The 21,484-nt window shown below is 43.5% G+C and overlaps 1 protein-coding gene across 2 annotated transcripts in view; it reads right to left on the bottom strand.

The window, feature by feature from the left end:
- CHRNB1 (cholinergic receptor nicotinic beta 1 subunit) overlaps nucleotides 1-21,484 on the bottom strand; it is an 89,958-nt gene that overhangs the window by 67,144 nt on the left and 1,330 nt on the right. For both annotated transcript variants that reach the window (XM_068098756.2, XM_078783221.1), the window contains exons 2-4: nucleotides 13,878-14,017; nucleotides 10,489-10,533; nucleotides 10,077-10,186 (exon numbers count right to left, since the gene is read on the bottom strand). In XM_068098756.2, coding sequence (XP_067954857.2) covers nucleotides 10,077-10,186; nucleotides 10,489-10,533; nucleotides 13,878-14,017 — 295 coding nt within the window. The remainder of the gene's footprint in view (nucleotides 1-10,076; nucleotides 10,187-10,488; nucleotides 10,534-13,877; nucleotides 14,018-21,484) is intronic.

The raw sequence follows: 21,484 nt of genomic DNA, 5'->3' as shown, positions 1-21,484 counted from the left end.
GGTACTTAATAAATCGATAATAATTAATTAATTAATTGATTCATCAAAAAATAATAAATAGTGTTTTGCCAAAGCATTTGTTCATTATTGTGCTCAAATGTCGCCCGGATATTGCCCGGATAAACAAGAAAATAAACAAGTACAGATACATTCAAAGTACACCGCCCCCATGCCAAATAAATAAATATCCTCCAGCACGGCATTGCCAGGGCGCCTTCGGCTGTGCAGCTCATAGAGACTGTATTGGGAGGGAGAGGAGTACAATAATTGATTGATTAATTGCATAATTAAAATCAATAAATAATTGTCATAAAATATTATCTTAATCAATTGGCTAATAGCATACCTAAACCACAACTGCTTCATCCGAAGATGCAACTTATTGAAAATTAACTAAAGAAGGCATTAATCGGGAAAAAATAATTCATTGATTGACCAATAAATAATTAATCGATTAATTGATCAATTAAAAAATCAACTAGAACGGCACTCTTTGACGTCACGACGTCGACTCCATGGAGCACCATCCAATTCAGGTCACGGACCATTTTAGGTATTGGTGGAAGATAGGAAGACTCTGACTGTGGTCTAATGGGAAAAATATGTCAAAAATCCCTGCCAAAGAGTGTCTAACCAACCTGCGAATGCAATAAAATGGAGTGAATGCATGATGTGGAAGTACGTATAATCGCCATCCACGGCAGTTGACAGAAGGACACTCTCGATGGACCTTCCTCATGCTATGCACAAAAGTTGATTGGGAGAGATCACAACACCACAGCCTGATCATAAAAGTCATGAAAGTGCTGGGGCTATCCTGTAGCGATTCTTAACCATGAGAAGGATTCTCCAAATAAGCCAGACAACCAGAAGGCGAAGAGTTTCTTACTTCCTGGAGCACCCTGGAAGGAATTCTAACTCTATATAGTCTTATCTTTGCTGCAAGCTCCTCCAGTGAAAGGAATCCTGTGTTTCCAACATCCAAAAGACCTCCAACTGTTGTTGTATACCTTCCGAAACTATTTTGTTCACCAAATCAAGGAAGGATCTAATGTTGGAGCATGCAAAACAGGGTTGAAATGCTCTTCCAGCAGGTCTTTACTGTGACAAGAATCATTTGCTCACTCCATATTATCTGCATTCATAGTCTTCAGCACTTCTTGATAAAATAAGGCAATGTGTTACAAAGGAGGCTTTGGGAGGAAATAACGAAAATCTCACTTTTGTACCCGAAGCTAAGCACATGCCTGAATAAATATGTGGTGTGCAACATTGCAGCAGTGGGCTCGCATAAAGATACCTTTGGATAGTCTGTAGCCTGAATGTGAATGGGGCTGGGAAGGTGTATGGCTGTGATGGCAGGGAAAACACTGTCCTCCCTTCACAAGAGGCAAGCTCAGAACTTCGAAGGACACCCCTATAGAAAGCACACACAGTGTGTGTTTGTCTGTCCCCCTTCGAAAGGGCGATTTTAATAGGGTTTTAAAAGCCAATCTTTTAACACGACTGTGTGTTCACTACAGTCTATTTTTGAGGATAAAAAACTCGAAAAACATTTTCCATAAAAGTATAATTACGTCTCTTCTATTGGAAATGTAGATGGTGACTTGCAAACCGAGCCTCAAGGCTGGTGTACAGAAGCGTTTTAAAAAATAATTAAATAACAATAAATACAAAGCACAGGGAGGTGAAATTTGCTGCACATGATGTGAAACACATGCAGAGTAAAACGAGTGTTCATTTACATAGGATGTCCAATAAATAAAGATAAATAAGATATAAGCTGCACATCTGACGCTAGGTCAAGGCTTCAGACTTTGTTTAATAAAATAACTCCAACCTGTCATTCTTGATGGGCTTTTATACTCGTATTGATATGTAGCATGGTTTTGGAAGTGTGCTATTGCAAACAAACGACACTGGTCTTTTGCAACCTGTTGCATATGCATCGAGGAAACTGTCTAGTACTGAACGGTGGTATGGCCAGGTAGGCCATGAGGCACTTTCCTGTATTTTTGGAGTAGGTAAAATGTACCAGTGCCTCTATGGTCAACATTTCACATTGGAAACTGACCACAAACCCCTCCTCGGTCTCTTGGGGAAGGATAAAGCAGCATCACCGGCTTCATCTGGTGCTGTATAACATTGGGCTTTAACCATTGCTGGTTCCGGGTTCGGTTGCGAGAGGACGCTGGCGTTGCATATTCGCCGCTTCTCCGACTGGATGGATGTACAGGGTCTGCTTCTACTTTTCTGACCTGACATCTCACACCTGTCCTGCCTTTTCACACCCGCACGTGCCGCGTGTTCTCCGGCTGGATAACGGAATCTGCTTTTGATGGTACGGAATACGGAATCGAAAGGCCCGCTCCCGTTGTTTGTGGCCGTGGCCTTGTTTGCCGGTGGCCTTGTGGCCTTGTTTGCCGCTGTGGTCTTGATTAGCGGCTGCAGTCGTTTGCCGCTGCGTTTGCCGCTGCGTTTGCCGCTGCGTTTGCCGCTGCGTTTGCCGCTGCGTTTGCCGCTGCGTTTGCCGCTGCGTTTGCCGCTGCGTTTGCCGCTTTGCCTCCTCGACCTTGGCCTCGTACTCGTCCCTTCGCTCCTGCCTGGCATGGCTCTGAAGTACTCCGCCGCAAGGCTTCTTCTGCTCAATACCCGCTCCACCCCATCATGCATCTCTGCCATCAAATCAAATGGACTCCTCCGACGACCCAGGTACATTCACCGTGGCTCCGGTCGCAAGTTTGTTTATTTGCAATCAGGTCACTCCATCCCCGTCCTCTGGTCGGCTCAGCGCACTCTCACTCTTCGTCCCAGCGCACCTGGTCACAGCAACCCACACGATCGCACCTCTTGCCTACGAACCCTGGCTAAATCACCTGAATTCATCCCTGCTGTTCAAAACAACATCAAGCTCACCCTGTTCAACACCCGGTCCCTCAACAATAAATGCCTCATCCTGAACGAATACATCCTGGATAACAAACTGGACTTTCTCTGTCTCACCGAAACCTGGCAACAACCTCTGGACTACTACACACTCAACCTCACCACACCCAATGGATATTCCTACGTCAATAAACCACGCTCGGAGGGCCGAGGTGGTGGAATTGCCGTTATCCACCGTCAAGACATCAAGACCAACCTCATCTCCATCTCATCTGCTCCATCATTTGAACACCTGGCTTTAAAACTCTCTGGTCACACGCAGTCAGTCATGGCTGTCGTCTACCGCCCTCCCAAACCACACCCATCATTCCTGTCTGACTTCTCCTACTTTCTGACCCAGCTATGTTCCCTCTCCCCCTCAATCCTCCTCCTTGGTGATTTCAATATCCACATGGACTCCACTGACTCCACAATAACCACTGACTTCACTGATTTACTCACCTGCTTTAACCTCACTCAACATGTCGACTTTCCTACCCATATCCGTGGTCACATTTTGGACCTTGTCTGCTCCACTGGATTAAATTTGCACCATCTCTATGGCTCCGACCTCACCCTCTCTGACCACTTAGCCATCACTCTGACCATCAACATCCCCGCCCCAACACCAAGGCATTATCGCACAATCAACTTCCGTAAGCTAAACGCTCTTTCACCTACCTCATTCTCATCCACCCTCTCTGAAAAAATGTCCACTTCTCCCTTCATTGACCTCCACACCCCTTCCGACCTCACTGACTACTACAACCACACTCTCTCCTCCTGCCTTGACCAGCTTGCGCCTGTAAAAACCAAAACAGTTTCTTTCACCCATTCTGCTCCCTGGTTTACCCCTGAACTCCACCTGATGAAAACTCGTGCTCGCCAACTTGAAAGACTCCGCAATAAAACGGGTCTCACAGTTCACTCCCAAGCCTACAAGGACCACATACAACACTACAAAGATGCCCTCTCCCGCGCCCGCTCTGCCTACTACTCTCAAATTATCCACTCTGGCTCCGGAAACCCAAAAGCACTCTTCTCGACAATAAACAAACTCCTCCGCCCCCTGAACACCACCACCCAGTCATTCACAGTAGACAACTGCATCTCCTTCCTCTCTTTCTTCCAACGCAAAATTGACAACATCTACAACAGCTTGACCACCGCCGCACCCGCTCCCCCTCCAACCACCTGCCCCCCCTTGTCCTGCCATCCCCTGTCTCGGTTCTCCCCAATCTCTCCTACTGACCTCTCTGAACTCCTCATAGGAATGAAAACTGCCACCTGCACTCTTGACCCCATCCCCTCCAGCTTTGTCAAAGCCTCCCTCCCTGCTCTCTCTCCACTTATCATTGCAACAATAAACTCCTCCCTGTCTACAGGCATCGTCCCACCTTCCCTCAAAATTGCTGCTGTTACCCCCATTCTAAAAAAACCTGGTCTAAACCCTGACACCCTAAACAACTTCAGACCCATCTCCAACCTACCCTTTCTGTCAAAAGTTTTGGAACGCGCTGTAGCCACTCAACTCAAACATCATCTCTCTGCCAATAACTTGTATGAAACATTCCAATCCGGATTCCGCTCCAACCACAGTACTGAAACTGCTCTCCTCAAAATCACCAACGACCTTCTCCTCTCCTCTGACGCTGGCAACCTCAACATTCTCGTCCTCCTCGACCTCAGCGCTGCCTTTGACACCATCGATCACACTATCCTCCTCACCCGACTTGAATCCACCTTTAACGTCACCGGCACTGCCCTCTCTTGGATTAAATCATACCTCTCTGACAGATGCCAGTTCATCTCCATCAATAACTGCAAATCCCCCACTGCTCCCCTCCCCCAAGGTGTCCCCCAAGGTTCAGTTCTTGGCCCCCTCCTCTTCATCCTTTACCTGTCCCCGCTCGGTCACTTAATCCGCCGTCATGGTCTCCAATTCCACTGCTTCGCCGATGACATCCAGCTTTTCATCTCCACCAAGTCCGTCTCCACCGACACCCACTCTATCCTGACAAACTGCATCACTGAAATAAAATCCTGGCTTCAAATCAACTTCCTCAAGCTTAACTGTGATAAATCTGAAATAATCATCATTGGCCCAAAAACGCTCACAAAATCCACCCATAACTTTGCCCTCAACATCGACGGTATCCCAGTATCCACCTCCCCTCACATCCGGAATCTTGGCGTCATCTTTGACCAAACCCTTTCCTTCGACAAATACACTAAACAGATCACAAAGTCAGCCTTCTTTCACCTGAAAAACATTGCCCGTCTCCGCTCATCCCTCTCCTCCACGGCTGCAGAAACCCTCATCCACGCCTTCATCACCTCCCGTCTGGACTACTGCAATAGCCTCCTCTATGGTTCACCCTCAAAAATCACCAATAAACTCCAATACATTCAGAACTCCGCTGCCCGTCTACTCACTCATTCCCGGACCCGTGACCACATCACCCCCGTCCTTTACAAGCTTCACTGGCTCCCCATCCCCCAGAGAATCCAGTACAAAATCCTCCTCTTGACATACAAAGCCCTCCATAACCTGGCCCCATCCTACCTGGCTGACCTCCTCTCCAGACACACTCCCACCCGCAACCTCCGCTCTGCTGGTACCAACCTCCTGACCCCCTCCATCCGGACCAAATTCAGATCCTGGGGGGACAGGGCCTTCTCCATCGCTGCTCCCACCCTCTGGAACTCACTACCTCACACCATCAGAGACTCCTCCTCACTCACCACATTCAAAACATCACTAAAGACCCACCTGTTCAACGCTGCATTCAACATTCAACCCACAGCATTTAACCCCTGACTATCTCTTCTCCTTCTTCCTCCTTTTGCTTTAAATATTTCCCTATTGATTCTTGTCTTGTCTTTTTGATTCTTGTCTTATATATATGCCGTATATCGCTGCTGTTTGTTTTCTTGATTCTTGTCTTTTTGCAATTGTTGTTTTCATGTATTGTTATGCATTATGTTTTCCACTCTGTCAAAGCGCCTTTGGGCTTCTGGAAAAGCGCTATACAAAATAAATGAATTATTATTATTATTATTATTATTATGATTACTAGCTTGTGTGCAGGTCAGGACGTGAAATGTAGTGTGCAGTTGCATTGAGTCATTCACTGCTTCCAGAAACCATTGAGGAACCACCTCAACCTGGTGATGTGGTTCATCATTTTTTAGGTAGTAGGTTGTAGACAGCAACCGCACAGGGTAGTACTACCGTCCTGACTTAGGAGCGTTAAAGTGGTGCCCGGATCCATCTTACACTCTCAGGGGTCGAAATGATCGACGGCATCGACGGCAAAAGCCGGCGTGCCCAAGCTATTTGCCGTGCTGCCCCCGAACTTTTCATGATCACTACGGCAGAGAGTTGCAGTGCCCTTTTTCTTCAGTTGCTGCTGTGCCCTTTTTGTCAATAAAGCATAATAATGGAGACCAAAGTATGAATAAAGTAATGATGAAAACAACAAACTGACTTCGTCGGCTTTCGTTTTTTCAGTGCATGTCGGAACATTAGCGTAGTAAGCATATACATTGTCTAGGCTACCTCGTTTCCCGTTCTCTTACTGAATACAGAATGTTGCAGTCCTACTATCGTCCTTGGGTACGGGAAACGAGGTTCAAGGGCATCCCATAATTTATATTGGTCCCGCCTACGACCATTCGTCATCCCATACGTCATCCAGCATCATCAATGAAACGCAAAGCATTATGGGCTACTATGAGCGCATAAATTACAGCATGGCTATTATTGCCGATGTTTGCACACCCACGTCGTTGCCTACCAACCGCGCTGTATTAGCGGGGGTAACACTCATGGTTGGGACGGCCTTCCGATTGCTTCCGTCCCGACTATAGGTATGTTACAATCCCGCAAGGTCAGCGGTGGTGTACATCTGCCGCTGTACCTGTGCGCACATGTCTACGAGAGGCTGTAGGGATCTCCAAGAAATGCAGGTTTTTCATTGGCTGTCGGAGGGTATTTCCGCGTACGTCATAGCCGATGACGTAGTGGAATTGTTCGCGCTTCTAACCTCGTTTTCGAATTTACACGAGACCTCTTCAATTTCTGTCATACGATCGACTCGAAAGTTTGGCTTGTGTTCAGCACTTTTCAAATCAACGATCGAATGTTCCGGACAAAATAAAAGGTATGTTGGACGTTTTTCCAACATGTTATCTAGTTTGTGGTGGAATTTCATTGCAATCTGATGGCATTCTATCCAGGTGGCATATTCTATTGCCAGGTGGCATTCTATGAGTGCATTTGGACGTAGGCCTGATACTACACCCCTCTCCCCCAAGCGTGATTGAATTGTAATCATGTACACCTGACTCAAGACTGAGTCAGTATTGAGTAAAGATGATGTCTGATGATGATGATGAAAAAAGTTCAACTCTGTCAAACAAAAGTTAAACTTTGTTACATGGACATGATGACAATGCAGTTCTGACTGAGTTGAGTTGAGTTTTGAGAGAAATCAAATCTGAAACTGTTATTGAGATTCAAATTCTAAAAATACATTATTAAAAAGTTTAAGTTGATTTACTTGTTCTGTCAAACAAAGGTTAAACTTTGTTACATGGCCATGATGACAATGCAGTTCTGAGTTGAGTTGAGTTTTCTGAAACTGTTTATATTCTAAAAATACATTATTAAAAAGTTTAACTTGATTTACTTGTTCTGTCAGTAACATTTCCCTGCCTGTTTAAGTTACCGACACTCTTTGCCTTTGTGCCCACAAGAATAATTCTAGATTACCTTGGTGCCTCCCAAACCCAAAAGAAAATGTCTTGGTGCCCTAAAAAATTTGAAGTCATCAAAGGCAAACATTGCTGTACCCTCCCTACAGAGTAATTCGACCCCTGCACTCTCCGTCTCAGGATTGCTGTTCTTACTTTCTGTCTTACTCAAACTACAGCTACTGGGCTAGCTTTAACCTCTCTTTCTCGCAAAAAACGCCATACACTTTTCATCATACACTTTTCTTCTCTTTTATTTAAGCCCTGGCCTTGATGAGGGCTATAGAGTCTGTGCCTGGAGCTTCCAACATAAGAAATAAAAAAAATCTGCTGTCTCAGGTCATTCATGAGAAAGCACCCATCACTGCAAACCAATTTGCAAGAGGTACAAATACAAGCAATGATCCTACATTGTCACATGTCAGACGCTGTGTCATATCTGATGATTGGTCATCTTGTGCAAGTGAGGATTGCAGAAAGGCCTAGTATCTAAGCAGAAAGGTCGAGTTGTCAGTTGACGTGCATTGCCTCTTGTGGGGGAGTCGTATCATCATTCCACCTAAACTGCGTGAAACAGTATGGTCAGAACTACATGATGCTCACCCTGAGATGGTCACTATGGAAACTACAGCCAGAGCTTATGTGTGGTGGCCAAAGTTAGATGACAACGTAGAAACCTGCAGACGCCATTGTCACACGTCAGGTTAATGCTAAGTCACTGCAGGAAGCACCACGAGAAATGTGGCCATGGCCATTAAAACCATGGTCGAGGTTACACATCAATCATGCTGGACCATTTTTAGGCAAGCGGTTCCTTGTCATCGATGGCCACTCTAAGTGGATTGAGACTGTTATTGTACCTTCCACAAATTATGCCATTACAATTGAAGACCTACAAAGTACGTTTAGTCTGGCAGCTAAGCTAAATATAGCATAACAATTGTGCATTTTGTGAGGAAAGCACCAAATTTGGCACACTAGTAGACTATCATATTATGAAAAGATCTGGATATTGGGCCATCTCAAATTCAGAGATTTGATTTTTGCAAGATTTGCAGATTTTGCAGATTTGCAAGCTGAGATTGCAACGCCAGGGATGGCCGACTCCTTCCTGCGAGCTGCCCACGTCACCCGCACAAGAAGAGCTCATCAAATCACTGCAGCGGCACTGCACATCCTGCAACACCGTGCGTATGAACGCCACTGTATGACATATACTGATGATGCAGAAGACCTGCCTGAGTTCGAAGACTGGTGTCACCAGAGACACCAGAGAGAAGCTATTCCCAACTTTCAGTACTGGGCAACTGTGCTGGAACTAGAGATGTTGGTACTGGTCTACGTGCGTTCTCTGCGGCAGGCTTCATTCACGACGTACCTTGATGCCCTGACGGAACTGGTTCCATGCCTTAGACCACACACACTATGCCAGGTGGGTACCTGTTCACCTGAGGGACATGGTTGCACTCCCAATGAAGCACCCAGATGTAGCCAGAGAATTCAGGGCTGGCAACTTCACTGTACAGAAGACGAAGAAGGTGTTCTCTTCGATCCCAATCGAATCGAAATCTTGCAAAAATCAAATCTCTGAATCTGAGATGGCCCAATATCCAGATCTTTTCATAATATGATAGTCTACTAGTGTGCCAAATTTGGTGCTTTCCTCACAAAATGCACAATTGTTATGCTAAGTTGCCCCACTAGTTTGCCATGCATGGCTGATTGCATTGTTTTGGACAACGGCTCGTCTAATACAAGTGTAAAATTGCTGAGTTTTTGCAAGCAAAAGCTGGATCAGGCATTATACTTCTGTTCCTTACAAGCCTGCCAGCAATAGGCAGGCTGAGAGGGCCATTCAAATCATAAAGAATGATTAAAGTGTGTTACTGAAGGGACTATACAAACTCGCATGGCCCGAGTCCTTTTGAGTTATCGCAAGCGACTGCATCATGCTGCTGGTCGTTCCCTTACACTAATGTTCATGGACCGTGAGTTAAAGACAAGGTTATCACTTGTGCGCCCAGATACTGGTGTCACAGAAGAAATTCCAGCAGAAGCATTATCATGACTGTACATCTGTGCATTGTGAAATTACTGTAAATGATCCTGTCTTCATTCTCAATGCTGGTCGAGGTGAGAAGTGGTTGGCTGGTGTGATTATTGAGATTATTGGTCATCAGATGTTTCTGGTAACTGTACATTTTGACAAGTACTGTACATTGTGAGACATCAATGCACTAACAAGTATAAAAAGTGCATGGACAAAACAATATTGTATATGGGATTTGAACCTGGAATCCCAGCAAGAAGGATGTATCGGAATTCAGGTGGGAACACCAAATATGCTAATCTCAATATTTTTCTGTATAGAATAGTTTTAAAGTGTAGCTCACTTATTGGTAAGAACAATATCTGGCAGCCAAATATAATTTGATGAAAGACGAAAAAACTTCGTGTTGTTATAATCTTCAGGATTCCAGGATAAACGTGGATCTTCCCATGCCTAAGGGAAGGAGAGTTATTCTCTTATTAAACACATCATCAGCAAAGTGACACTACTTATGCACTGTATAGTGTATATACAGCACTAAACAAACTGTTGCCATTTACTTATTTTTTAAATCAAAGTTATCCAAAGGATCTTGAATGCAGATGATAAAAATTTTCAATTTGATTTCATAAAATTGGCAGATTCATCATTCAAAGCAATTTCATTAATTTATTTATGTGCTGCATCAATAACAACAGGTGAATGGAATGATTGAGGCTCAAAACATGAGTATGCAAGAAATTGCTTGAACTTACCAGATTCAGATATATTCTTGTTGTTAATTCTTCTCGTCTTTCATTCTGATTGATGCAAAGTACATAATATTACACACAGATTGATCAGTTATTCGACGACAGCAACTAGGAAAAACCTCATACTGTACAAGGAAATAAGCAGGAGGCTATTTGGCCCATCATGTCCTTGCTATATCCACACTAAGGAACTATAACCACCGACTACATGTAGTATGGTACTAATTATGTAGCTAACTCTACAAGCAGGGAATTTGGCGAGGACACACAATCGCCTGCACTTTATCATCCACAAAACAAAATACAGATAAATGGTGACACCAAATAAAAATGGAAGAACCCAAAAGAAAAAGAGAACAACCAAAAATAAAGATTTTCTTTCTTATTATATTTTCCTAATCAATGAAGCCATTGGAGAAGTTCTTCACCATATTTGAGATGTTTGTGTGGATTAATACAGCACCATCTTGGAAAATAAGACAGAGAGTTAAAGAAACAAAGTGCATGCATGCATAAAATGAGAGTAAGCATATACTTACAGTATGTACAATATACTCCATAATATTTACTGTATGTTCTTCTAATACTCATACCGACTCTAAAAACAACTCTTATTAGGCTTGATGATGTAAAAGAAAGTTCAGAAAGGCATGTCAGCTGAGATTGAGTAAAACAAAATTTAACTGGAAAGCACATCTGAAAAGGCAACGCCCACATCCGCATCCTCTTTGCATTCAGACGTCCTTCTTTTTCCGTATTGTAAATATGACAAAAACAGCTAAAAATAATAATAATAATTGACGATTTCAGGTGACTTTGACCTTGCATCTGAAAATGCAAAGCCCATCTGCACCCGCTTTGTATTCAGACTTATTCTTCTGTAATTCAAAATACCAGCAACGGTACCCACCCTATGGGCGGGGCTTCAATTGGGAGGCCCAAATGAAAAGGCAAAATATCAGAAATTGAAGGCTTTTTTATTTTAAACAATTTATGTAAACATCCGTTAAATCATATCGCACGCAAATCATCAAAATCTAAACGGAATTTGTAGAATTTCAATAAAAGCCACATCACTGTTCATATCGGTAAATATTATTCCATCTTGTTTGGAAAAACTGGAAAATTGGAAAAATTGGAAAAACAATATAGCCTATTTTACTCCAGGGGGTCCCAGGATTACCCACCCAAAATTTCGTTGCGATTGGTTCAGCCGTTTTTTGCGGTACCTGGGAACAGACAGACAGACAGACAGACAGACAGACATTTGGTGAATTATAGTAAGATGACAAAAACGGCCAAAAAAAAAAAAAAATACAAAAAAAGAACGATTTTAGGCGACCCTGACCTTTTGACCTCAAATGCAATAGGCTCCATTGACTCAATATGCAAACCCTGCTCAAATTTCAAGCCAATCAGATTGAAATTGACCATTTTATGTAACCTTGACCTTTGACCTTTTGATATAATAAAAAACAAAAACAATTAAACAATTGGCTTCTAGCTTTTGATTGTTGAAGTAATTCATTGACTCAATATGTAAATTCTGAAAATTTCAGGTCAATCAGATGAAAATTGACGATTTTGTGTGATGCTCTCCTTTGGCCTTTTGACCAAATTATTAATTTGTCGTCTCCATATTCACAAAATAAAGGCTTTGATGGTCAAAAGCTATGGCCTGGACAGACACACACACACACACACACACACACACACACACACACACACACACACAAAAATTCGGATGCCAGAAGCAAAAGTTTGAAGGGGGATTGGAGCGGCTGCGAATGGAGAGGGAAACCTGAACGAGAATGCCTGCGAAGCACCACCAACACTGGGTCTGATAGATGGAGACAGCGCTTTGTGAACAGACGTAGCTCCGATGAACCGCGTGAAACTTTGGATGCAAGAAGCGAAGATTTTAAGGGGGAAGGGGGTGGCATGACTGTGGTTAAAGTCCTCACTGGATGTGGAGACAGGGAATAACAAGTAATGCACACGGCTCTGCAATGGGCAGGTCGGGGCAGCGCTGCGAGGCGGACTGTGGTGATACATTGCTTGAGGAGCCGGGAAATCAGTCCTGGCAATGAAGGTTGGACGGGGTAAAGTGTGCAGAGTGCAACGCCGTGTGAATCATGCACAATCCAGACTCTTGAATGAGCAGCATGGAGGGTCCTGGGGTGGAGGGGCCTTCAGTAGAACGGGAGGAGGTGATGAAGATGGGGCACAGGGAAACGACAGAACATCTTGTGTTGATAAAAATAAGAAAAATATCTGAAGCAAAGAGTCACAGGTCTCCACAATAGGAGAAACCTTATGTCTGTGCAGCCACTCCGAGCAGCAGAAAAGTGCTCTGTAAAAAATAATGACTGCACCTTCTCTTGCGAGGAAAAACATCTTGCAAAGAGACATGATTCTGCATCAAAGCAAGAAGCTGTCAGGGTGATAACTGTCTCACAACCATAAAAGACAATACTCCAGAGAAGAAAACTACAAACGGAAACCTGGAATGTTGAGAAGGAGATAATCCTCCAATGCAAGATGTATTCCATTCATGAGGCATGGGGGAGTAAAGGTAAGGGTGTTGCACCAGTGATAATTGGAGCAACAGGAATGATGAAGAAGAACCTCGCTGAGATTTCAAAAAACATCCCCGGGAATATTACCACAAATGAAGTACAGCTGGAGGCAATCTGGGTTTCGGCGATGATCCTCAAAGGAGCCCTTGGAAGAAAACTCTGAAAAAGTTGAACAGTTTGGTCCATGGACCATGATTACTGAAGCGGAGATGGATACTTTGGGTCCTGGGAGGACTCCGACCACCACCTGAAACCCGCAAATGGAAATAACAACTAAGTACACACACACACACGCGCACACACACACACACGATTTCAAAATCCCATCTCTAGGACCGGGCTAATAAATGCAATGATTAAAACATTCAAATAAAAGAGCTCACTCACTCAGAGTGAGTCAATGGTTAGAAAGAGTATTTGTAAGTTGTACAAATATTTATATATTTGTAAGTTGTGATATCATTTCACTGATTGTACATAATTCGATGAATCCTTTTTTCAATAACTAGCTAAAGCAACATTTTTGGACAGAATTTTTTTTAATTTCAATCAAAAAGAGTCTGAAATGAGAGCTGAGTAGAACACTCAGATAACCTTCACCTATCCCACATCTGCTGGCAGTGAGTGTGGAGGGGTGGGAGGAGGGGGGTTAAATCTTGACAATTATTCCGGTTGATGTTTATTTTTGAGGCAAAAAAGTAGAAATCTAATAATATGGAGAATACTGGTGTGTCTGGTTTTAGACTTGACACTAAAGTTGTCTTTAAAGGGACAACTGCATATGATGGGTTATTAAAAAGTTTACAAACTCACAAGGCTGATGAGCTGGGCCAAAGTCATTCCGACCCTGACAGTGACCCTTCTTGAAGGATCTTTTGCTGGTCGAATGCGCTTGTTGTAGTTTTTCATTAGATTTGACAACAGATTACTCTCAGCTTCTGATCCAATTGATTCTGTGAGAAAGATGCAAGAATTTCTCAAGAATCACCATATTACATTTATGTGAATAGTCCAGTCAATGAAATGAAAATCTGGCCGTAACAAAAAACTGCATTGATCTGCTTGGTGCTCCCACCTGAGCATATAGCACATGATATGCACATGATATTTGGATCTAAGGTTCAAATGTATTTTACTATTTTTCGACTATTCTCTATCAGGAACAAGTATTTACATGAGGGTGGTTGAAGGTTGTCTTCCATTTTTTTCATTGTGATATTAACGATACAGTTGTTCCAAAAAGACCTGGACAACTTTAGTTGTTAATATACTTAGTATCACAAATGATACAACAATACCCTTTGTTTTATATGATACAGAAACTCAAAGTTTTCTTTATTTTCAGATCTGGTGCTTTAATTTAAAAGAGAATGGCGACTCCACAGCAGAAAGTTCGATGCATTGAATGGTTCATTGAGACGAGATCCGACACGCAAATTCAGCGTAATTTCTGTACAAGGTGTGAAGGAATCCTGACTAGTATCAGAGAGTGGTTCAAGATGTTTAAGGAGACTGGAAGTTGTCAGAAACAGAAAAGTACTGGTCAACCAAGCACAAGCGGATGTTGAACAAGTGTGTGAAGCATTTCAACAAAGTCGCAGAAAAACAATCTGGCGCATATCCATAGAACTGGGACTACCAAAAAATTGTCCAAAAAGGGTTGCTTTAGCTGTTATTGAAAAAAAGATTCATCAAATTATGTGTAATCAGTGAAGTGACATCACAACTTACATACCACTATACACAGGATTCTGCATAAAAGGCTGAAGATTTATGCCGATAAGGTGCAGATTCTGCAGGAACTCAAACCAAATGACAGACCCAAACGCAAGGCGTTTGCCATGGAAATGCTCAGTTGCACAGAGGATGATGAAGATTACCTGAAAAAGGTCATGTTCACAGACGAAGCTTGCTGTCATGTATCGGGGAAAGTCAACCAGCACAATGTGAGGATCTATGGGATCTATCTAGGATCTATGGTATGGGAATGTGGGTGTCTTCTGATACCTCAGGGAGATGGATGCCCTTGCCTTGCATAAACCCCAGGTCACCTGTGGGCAAGGTGATCCCATAGATCCTCACCTTACCAGGGTAACGGTCTGCAGCCATGCGGTTTAAATGGCAGATGGCTCTGCACATCTGGTGGATGAGAGTCTAGTCGACTCCAACAGCATGGGCGGAAGAGGGTGAATTCCCCAATGGCCAGCAGAGAGACGGAGAGGAGTGGCAACTCCCCGTCTATACGACACACTTCCTCGTATGTACCAGCCATAGAAAGGCAATACGATGGGAAATGCCATCATTGCCCGAGGAGACTCGACATGATTGATTGAGGATCTGGGGCTCTGAATCCCCCCCCCCTCCCCCACGTGCTCATTGAACAGATACAGGACGTGAGTCCAAAGGTCAATGTGTGGTGTGGCCTCTCCATGGCTCCTTGGTGGGTCAGTTTTTCTTTGTGAAGGATACAGTGACCTCAACAATTTACATGAAGATGTTGGAAGGTTTCGCCTTCCCACTGATTGAAGACCTGCAACCCAATATCATTTTTAAACAGGACGGCCTTCCCCTCATTGGGCCCTAGTCATTCGAGCCATCCTGAATGAAAATTTTCCAGGTCCCCATGATCACCAGACATAACCCCCATTGCGTTTTTTTTCTGTGGGGGTTTGTCAAAGATGTTGTCTGCAACACCAAGGTGGCAAACTTACAGGATCTTCATTCTCGGATCACAGCTGCATGCGCACCAGTGTATGCAAACATGCTGATCTGAACATGGCAAGAACTCGTGTACTGCCTTGATGGCCTGCGCGTGACAAACGGAGCTCGCATTGAAGTGTATTGATGGTGTGCGCAAAACTTTATGAGTTTTGTGTATCATATAAAGCAAAGGGTATTGTTGTATCATTTGTGGTTATAAATGATAAATGAACAACCAAAGTTGTCCGGGTGTTTTTGGAACACCCTGTATACTGTACTAGTAGGGCAATACTCGGCATTACACTGCCAGTCGATCAATACATCAAAGAAATGAAGAATGAGTGAGCAGTATGAGCTCTTTATGTATGCAGTCCAAGCTGGGCTCCTCTCCTGACTGAGGGAGTATTGCACCACTGACACAGTCCAAGCTCTGCCCCTCTCATGGGCTCCACTGGGAGTGAGGCTCCACTGGCCGACTTTCTTTTAGGATATTTCGCTTGACTGGAATTTCAATTCCAGATAAGGTATTGTCATCCATCCGCCCATCTCTTATTTCGACTTTTCCGGCCTAAGTGCTGGGCCGATCTGGCTGAAATTTGGCAGCAAGATTCCCTTCTTGACTGGTAACGGGGATTGCAAAGCTAGTTTCGGTCACGTGACTGGAAGTGTGTCAAAATAGTGGACTTGGTAAATTCCTTCAAAAATCTTTTTCTCCAGACCCATCAGTCATAATGCTATCAAATTGGGTTACAACATTAGGCCAGGGTACGGATGTTAAATTGCAGAGGTCATCCTGATCGTGACCAGAAGTGTGTTAAAATGGCTGACTTAGTCAACTTTTCCTGTTTTGTTTTTTTCATTTGAGTTATAGACTACATATTAACAAACCTCTGTGCAGGGTGTCCATAAAGTCATGATGCAACTTGGAACTTTTCTAACTTTTGATGTACACATGATAAAACAAACTGTAAATGGTGCATGGAAGAAGAAACGATCAACTTTTTATTCAATACAGTTCAATATTTTAGGCTCCAACATAACCACAATCTTTCATAATAGATCTTTCAAAACGATTTTCCAACTTGTTGAAAGATTTCTCCAGTTGTTGCTGAGTAATTTTATGAATTGCTGTTAGGATCGTAGCAAATAGTTCATCCTTAGAATGTGGTTTTCACGAGTAAACAACAGTTTTACATAGCCCCATAAAATGTAGTCTGATGGGGCCGAAGTCTGATGGTCTGGCCTGGGGACAGGTCAGGCGAGCGAGGTGGCCAAGCAATTGTTCCATGTCTAACCACGTCGACATCTGGGAAGACGCCAATCAAGAAACGTCGCACATCGAAGCATAGTGGCAGGGAGCCTAGTCTTGCTGGTACAAGGCGATATGTGAATGATAGTCATTGTTCTGGAAGCTAATGTGGCAATTGTGGTGGTTCAATTTACTACTGGTGTAGAAGTTGCCTCATCAGAAAATGTTAATGAGTCAAGAAACCCAGGAAATTGTGGATTCAACAACAGCAGTAACAATCTTACTATAATTCACCAAATGTCTGTCTGTCTGTCTGTCTGTTCCCAGGTACCGCAAAAACGACTGAACAGATCGCAATGAAATTTTGGGTGGGTAATCCTGGGACCCCCTGGAGTAAAATAGGCTACATTGTTTTTCCATTTTATTACCCAATTTTCCAATTTTTTCAATTTTCCAGATTTCCAGTTTTTCCAAACACGATGGAATAATATTTACCGATATGAACAGTGATGTGGCTTTTATTGAAATTCTATACACAAAGAATTAAGTTAAGCACCCCCCCCGTTTTTTTACAACCTCGCACATTACAAGTTTGTTGTCGTCAAAACAGTGTAATATACCCATGATATTGCTATATTTTCTGGAGAAGTGATATTATGGTCACATAAAAACATAACAATCATGCCGTTTTCAATATTTTATTCTGAATAATTTAAGGTGAAATTTTTTGGGAATTTTAGGCATATTTTCACCTCAATTTAAGTATGGAGCTATAGGTCCATCACGGACAGTGTGGATGACGTTTATGTTTTCTAACGTACAGTCATTGTTCTGAGAAGACCTCTAGCGATCTTTGCGTCAATAACGTGTGTAGGACCCACGTGATCGGATCACTGACTCAACCCTACGTCTCATAGACCCTGTAAGCCGTCGTATGCGTTGCTGTGGCAGGTTGTTCCATTCCCGATGTAATGCACGTTCCAATTCATCCAGATTGGCTATTGGAGGGACCATCTTCGCAATTTGTCGTCCCAACATGTCCCAAACGTGCTCGAGGGGGTTCAGGTCAGGACTGTACGCAGGCCAGGGGATGGTTGTCACAGCACCTTGCTCCATCCGATCACGTGGGTCCTACACACGTTATTGACGCAAAGATCGCTAGAGGTCTTCTCAGAACAATGACTGTACGTTAGAAAACATAAACGTCATCCACACTGTCCGTGATGGACCTATAGCTCCATACTTAAATTGAGGTGAAAATATGCCTAAAATTCCCAAAAAATTTCACCTTAAATTATTCAGAATAAAATATTGAAAACGGCATGATTGTTATGTTTTTATGTGACCATAATATCACTTCTCCAGAAAATATAGCAATATCATGGGTATATTACACTGTTTTGACGACAACAACCTTGTAATGTGCGAGGTTGTAAAAAAACGGGGGGGTGCTTAACTTAATTCTTTGTGTATATAAACACTGTTTAGATTTTGATGATTTGCGTGTGATATGATTTAACGGATGTTTACATAAATCGTTTAAAATTAAAAAAAAACCTTCAATTTCTGATATTTTGCCCTTTCATTTGGGCCTCCCAATTGAAGCCCCACCCGTAGGGCGGGTACCGTTGCTAGTAACATTAATGTCATTGTTGTTGATAAATCCACAATTTCCCCATTAAACCAGCTTCCCTCCACACTCTTCCAATTTTTTTTGTATCCTTCTTGTCCACCCATTGCGTTCTCCCCTACCCATCACCATTACCCGCAGCCCTTGTTTAGATATACCAGTATACCCGCTCACATAGGGAGCGGCAGTTGGAGTCATGTTATTATCCTTACTAGGGAGATACCCGTGCTACGCACGGGTGGGAGGTCAGGAGCAAACAGGCAATGCAGATATGGCGAATGCTAAAGCATGAAACCAATAAATTCCACATTCCTGTAGCACCTTCAGTCGCACGTCAGACATGGACAGCAAGTTCGTGAAGGACTTCCATGAAAAACGTACCAGTTCACAAACAAATGGGTACGTTCACGTATAGAAACATCGATCGTGGGACCGTGGCGAATCTGCATATGGCGATCCGCGAAGTTCACGTTCAGAAAGGAGAAACCATCACAGCATGTCGTCATTCACTTGAACTCGATATCTCTTTTTTCATTCCAAACAATATAGCTCCAATTAATCACAAAATAAACTTTTAACAACATTGTTAATGTTTCCTTCATTGTAAAAACTACCAAATGAACAGTTAATTTTGAGCCTATAGGTGTTACGGCCTTGGCAAGATCGATGGAGATAGCGATCTGTTAGCGTATTCACCGCCCAAATAGCTATGTGGAATTCTCTCATGTAGAGATTACATGTCATTTGAACTTTGGCCGAGGTCATTATTTACTTTTAATGATGTTTACATACGAATGATGTTTAATGATGTTTATATTGGTTTTGGGTCGTCCTTTCCGCATATCTCATGGGATTGTAAGTTGGAGAGATGGCCGTGATGGCGGGGAGGGGGATGGAATTCTCTCAGGCAGGGATTCAATCCGTGTCCTTATAAAAGGTCTTTGTCCGAGGTCACCGAGTTCAATCGGTGCAGCTGTGCAGCGATCGGTGCAGCCGTTTGTGCGGCACCCGGGAAAACAACATTGTCACAATGAAAACATCGTCACAATGAACGTTATGCGAACACGAATGTTAGCCGGATGTCCAAACCTGAGAATGATGGAGACCAAAGCTGAAATTGGGAAAACTAAATAGCCTATTTTAATAATAATAATAATAATAATGCATTTATTTTATATAGCGCTTTTCAGGAAGCCCAAAGACGCTTTGACAGAGTGCAAAACACAATGCATAGCAAAACATAAAAACAATTGCAAAAAAAAGAAGAATCAATAGGGAAATATTCAAAGCACAAAGGAGGGAGAAGGAGAGGAGATAGTCAGGGGTTCGATGCTGTGGGTTAAATGTTGAATGCAGTGTTGAACAGGTGGGTCTTGAGTGATGTTTTGAATGTGGTGAGTGAGGAGGAGTCTCCGATGGTGTGAGGTAGTGAGTTCCAGAGGGTGGGAGCAGCGATGGAGAAGGCCCTGTCCCCCCAGGATCTGAATTTGGTCCGGATGGGGGGGGGGGGGTCAGGAGGTTGGTACCAGCAGAGCGGAGGTTGCGGGTGGGAGTGTGTCTGGAGAGGAGGTCAGCCAGGTAGGATGGGGCCAGGTTATGGAGGGCTTTGTAGGTCAAGAGGAGGATTTTGTACTGGATTCTCTGGGAGATGGGGAGCCAGTGAAGCTTGTAAAGGACGGGGGTGATGTGGTCACGGGTCCGGGAATGGGTGAGTAGACGGGCAGCGGAGTTCTGAATGTATTGGAGTTTATTGGTGATTGTTGAGGGTGAACCATAAAGGAGGCTATTGCATTAGTCAAGACGGGAAGTGATGAAGGCGTGGATGAGGGTTTCTGCAGCCACAGAGGAGAGGGATGGACGGAGACGGGCGATGTTTTTCAGGTGAAAGAAGGCTGTCTTTGTGATCTGTTTAGTGTATTTGTCGAAGGAGAGCGTTTGGTCAAAGATGATGCCAAGATTCCGGATGTGAGGGGAGGTGGATACTGGGATACCGTCGATGTTGAGGGCAAAGTTATGGTTGGATTTTATGAGCGTTTTTGAGCCAATGATGATTATTTCAGATTTATCATAGTTAAGTTTGAGGAAGTTGATTTGAAGCCAGGATTTTATTTCAGTGATGCAGTTTGTCAGGATAGAGTGGGTGGCGGTGGAGACGGACTTGGTGGAGATGAAAAGCTGGATGTCATCGGCGAAGCAGTGGAATTGGAGACCATGACGGTGGATTAAGTCTCCAAGGGGGGACAGGTACAGAATGAAGAGGAGGGGGCCAATAACTGAACCTTGGGGGACACCTTGGGGGAGGGGAGCAGTGGGGGATTTGCAGTTATTGATGGAGATGAACTGGCGTCTGTCAGAGAGGTATGATTTTACTCCTGGAGATCCCAGGATTACCCACCCAAAATATCGTTGCGATCAGTTCAGCAGTTTTTACGGTACCTTCGAACGGACAGACGGACAGACAGACAGACGGACAGACATTTGGTGAATTATAGTAAGATTATTGTTGCCAATTATTACTATTACTTATGTTAGATTAGGTCATTGAAAAGGTCATACTGTGTTCTAGATTCCCTGTAATCAAATTTACTTCTGGGAGGGTGTCGGGGGACAGGACTGGCAAGTTTGTTGTATTGAAATTTATGTTCAACCGAATGGAGCACAAAAACGTTTTTTGGGGTGTGTTATTTACTTATTTGGCACTCCATCCACATTCGCGCTCGGGGAGGTGGCCCCATCCACCCCATCATCACTACACATATGGTGCAATTGAATGACTTTGTACAACGGAGGATGCCCTGTCGACGGTTGGCTTTGGAGGCCAACTTTGAAATGTGGTTTCCA

This window comes from Myxine glutinosa, chromosome 8 (assembly GCF_964187855.1).
Source record: "Myxine glutinosa chromosome 8, kmMyxGlut1.1, whole genome shotgun sequence".
Taxonomy (NCBI): domain Eukaryota; kingdom Metazoa; phylum Chordata; class Myxini; order Myxiniformes; family Myxinidae; genus Myxine; species Myxine glutinosa.
Note: the sequence above shows the minus strand (reverse complement) of the source record. Positions and strands in the feature narration are given on the sequence as shown.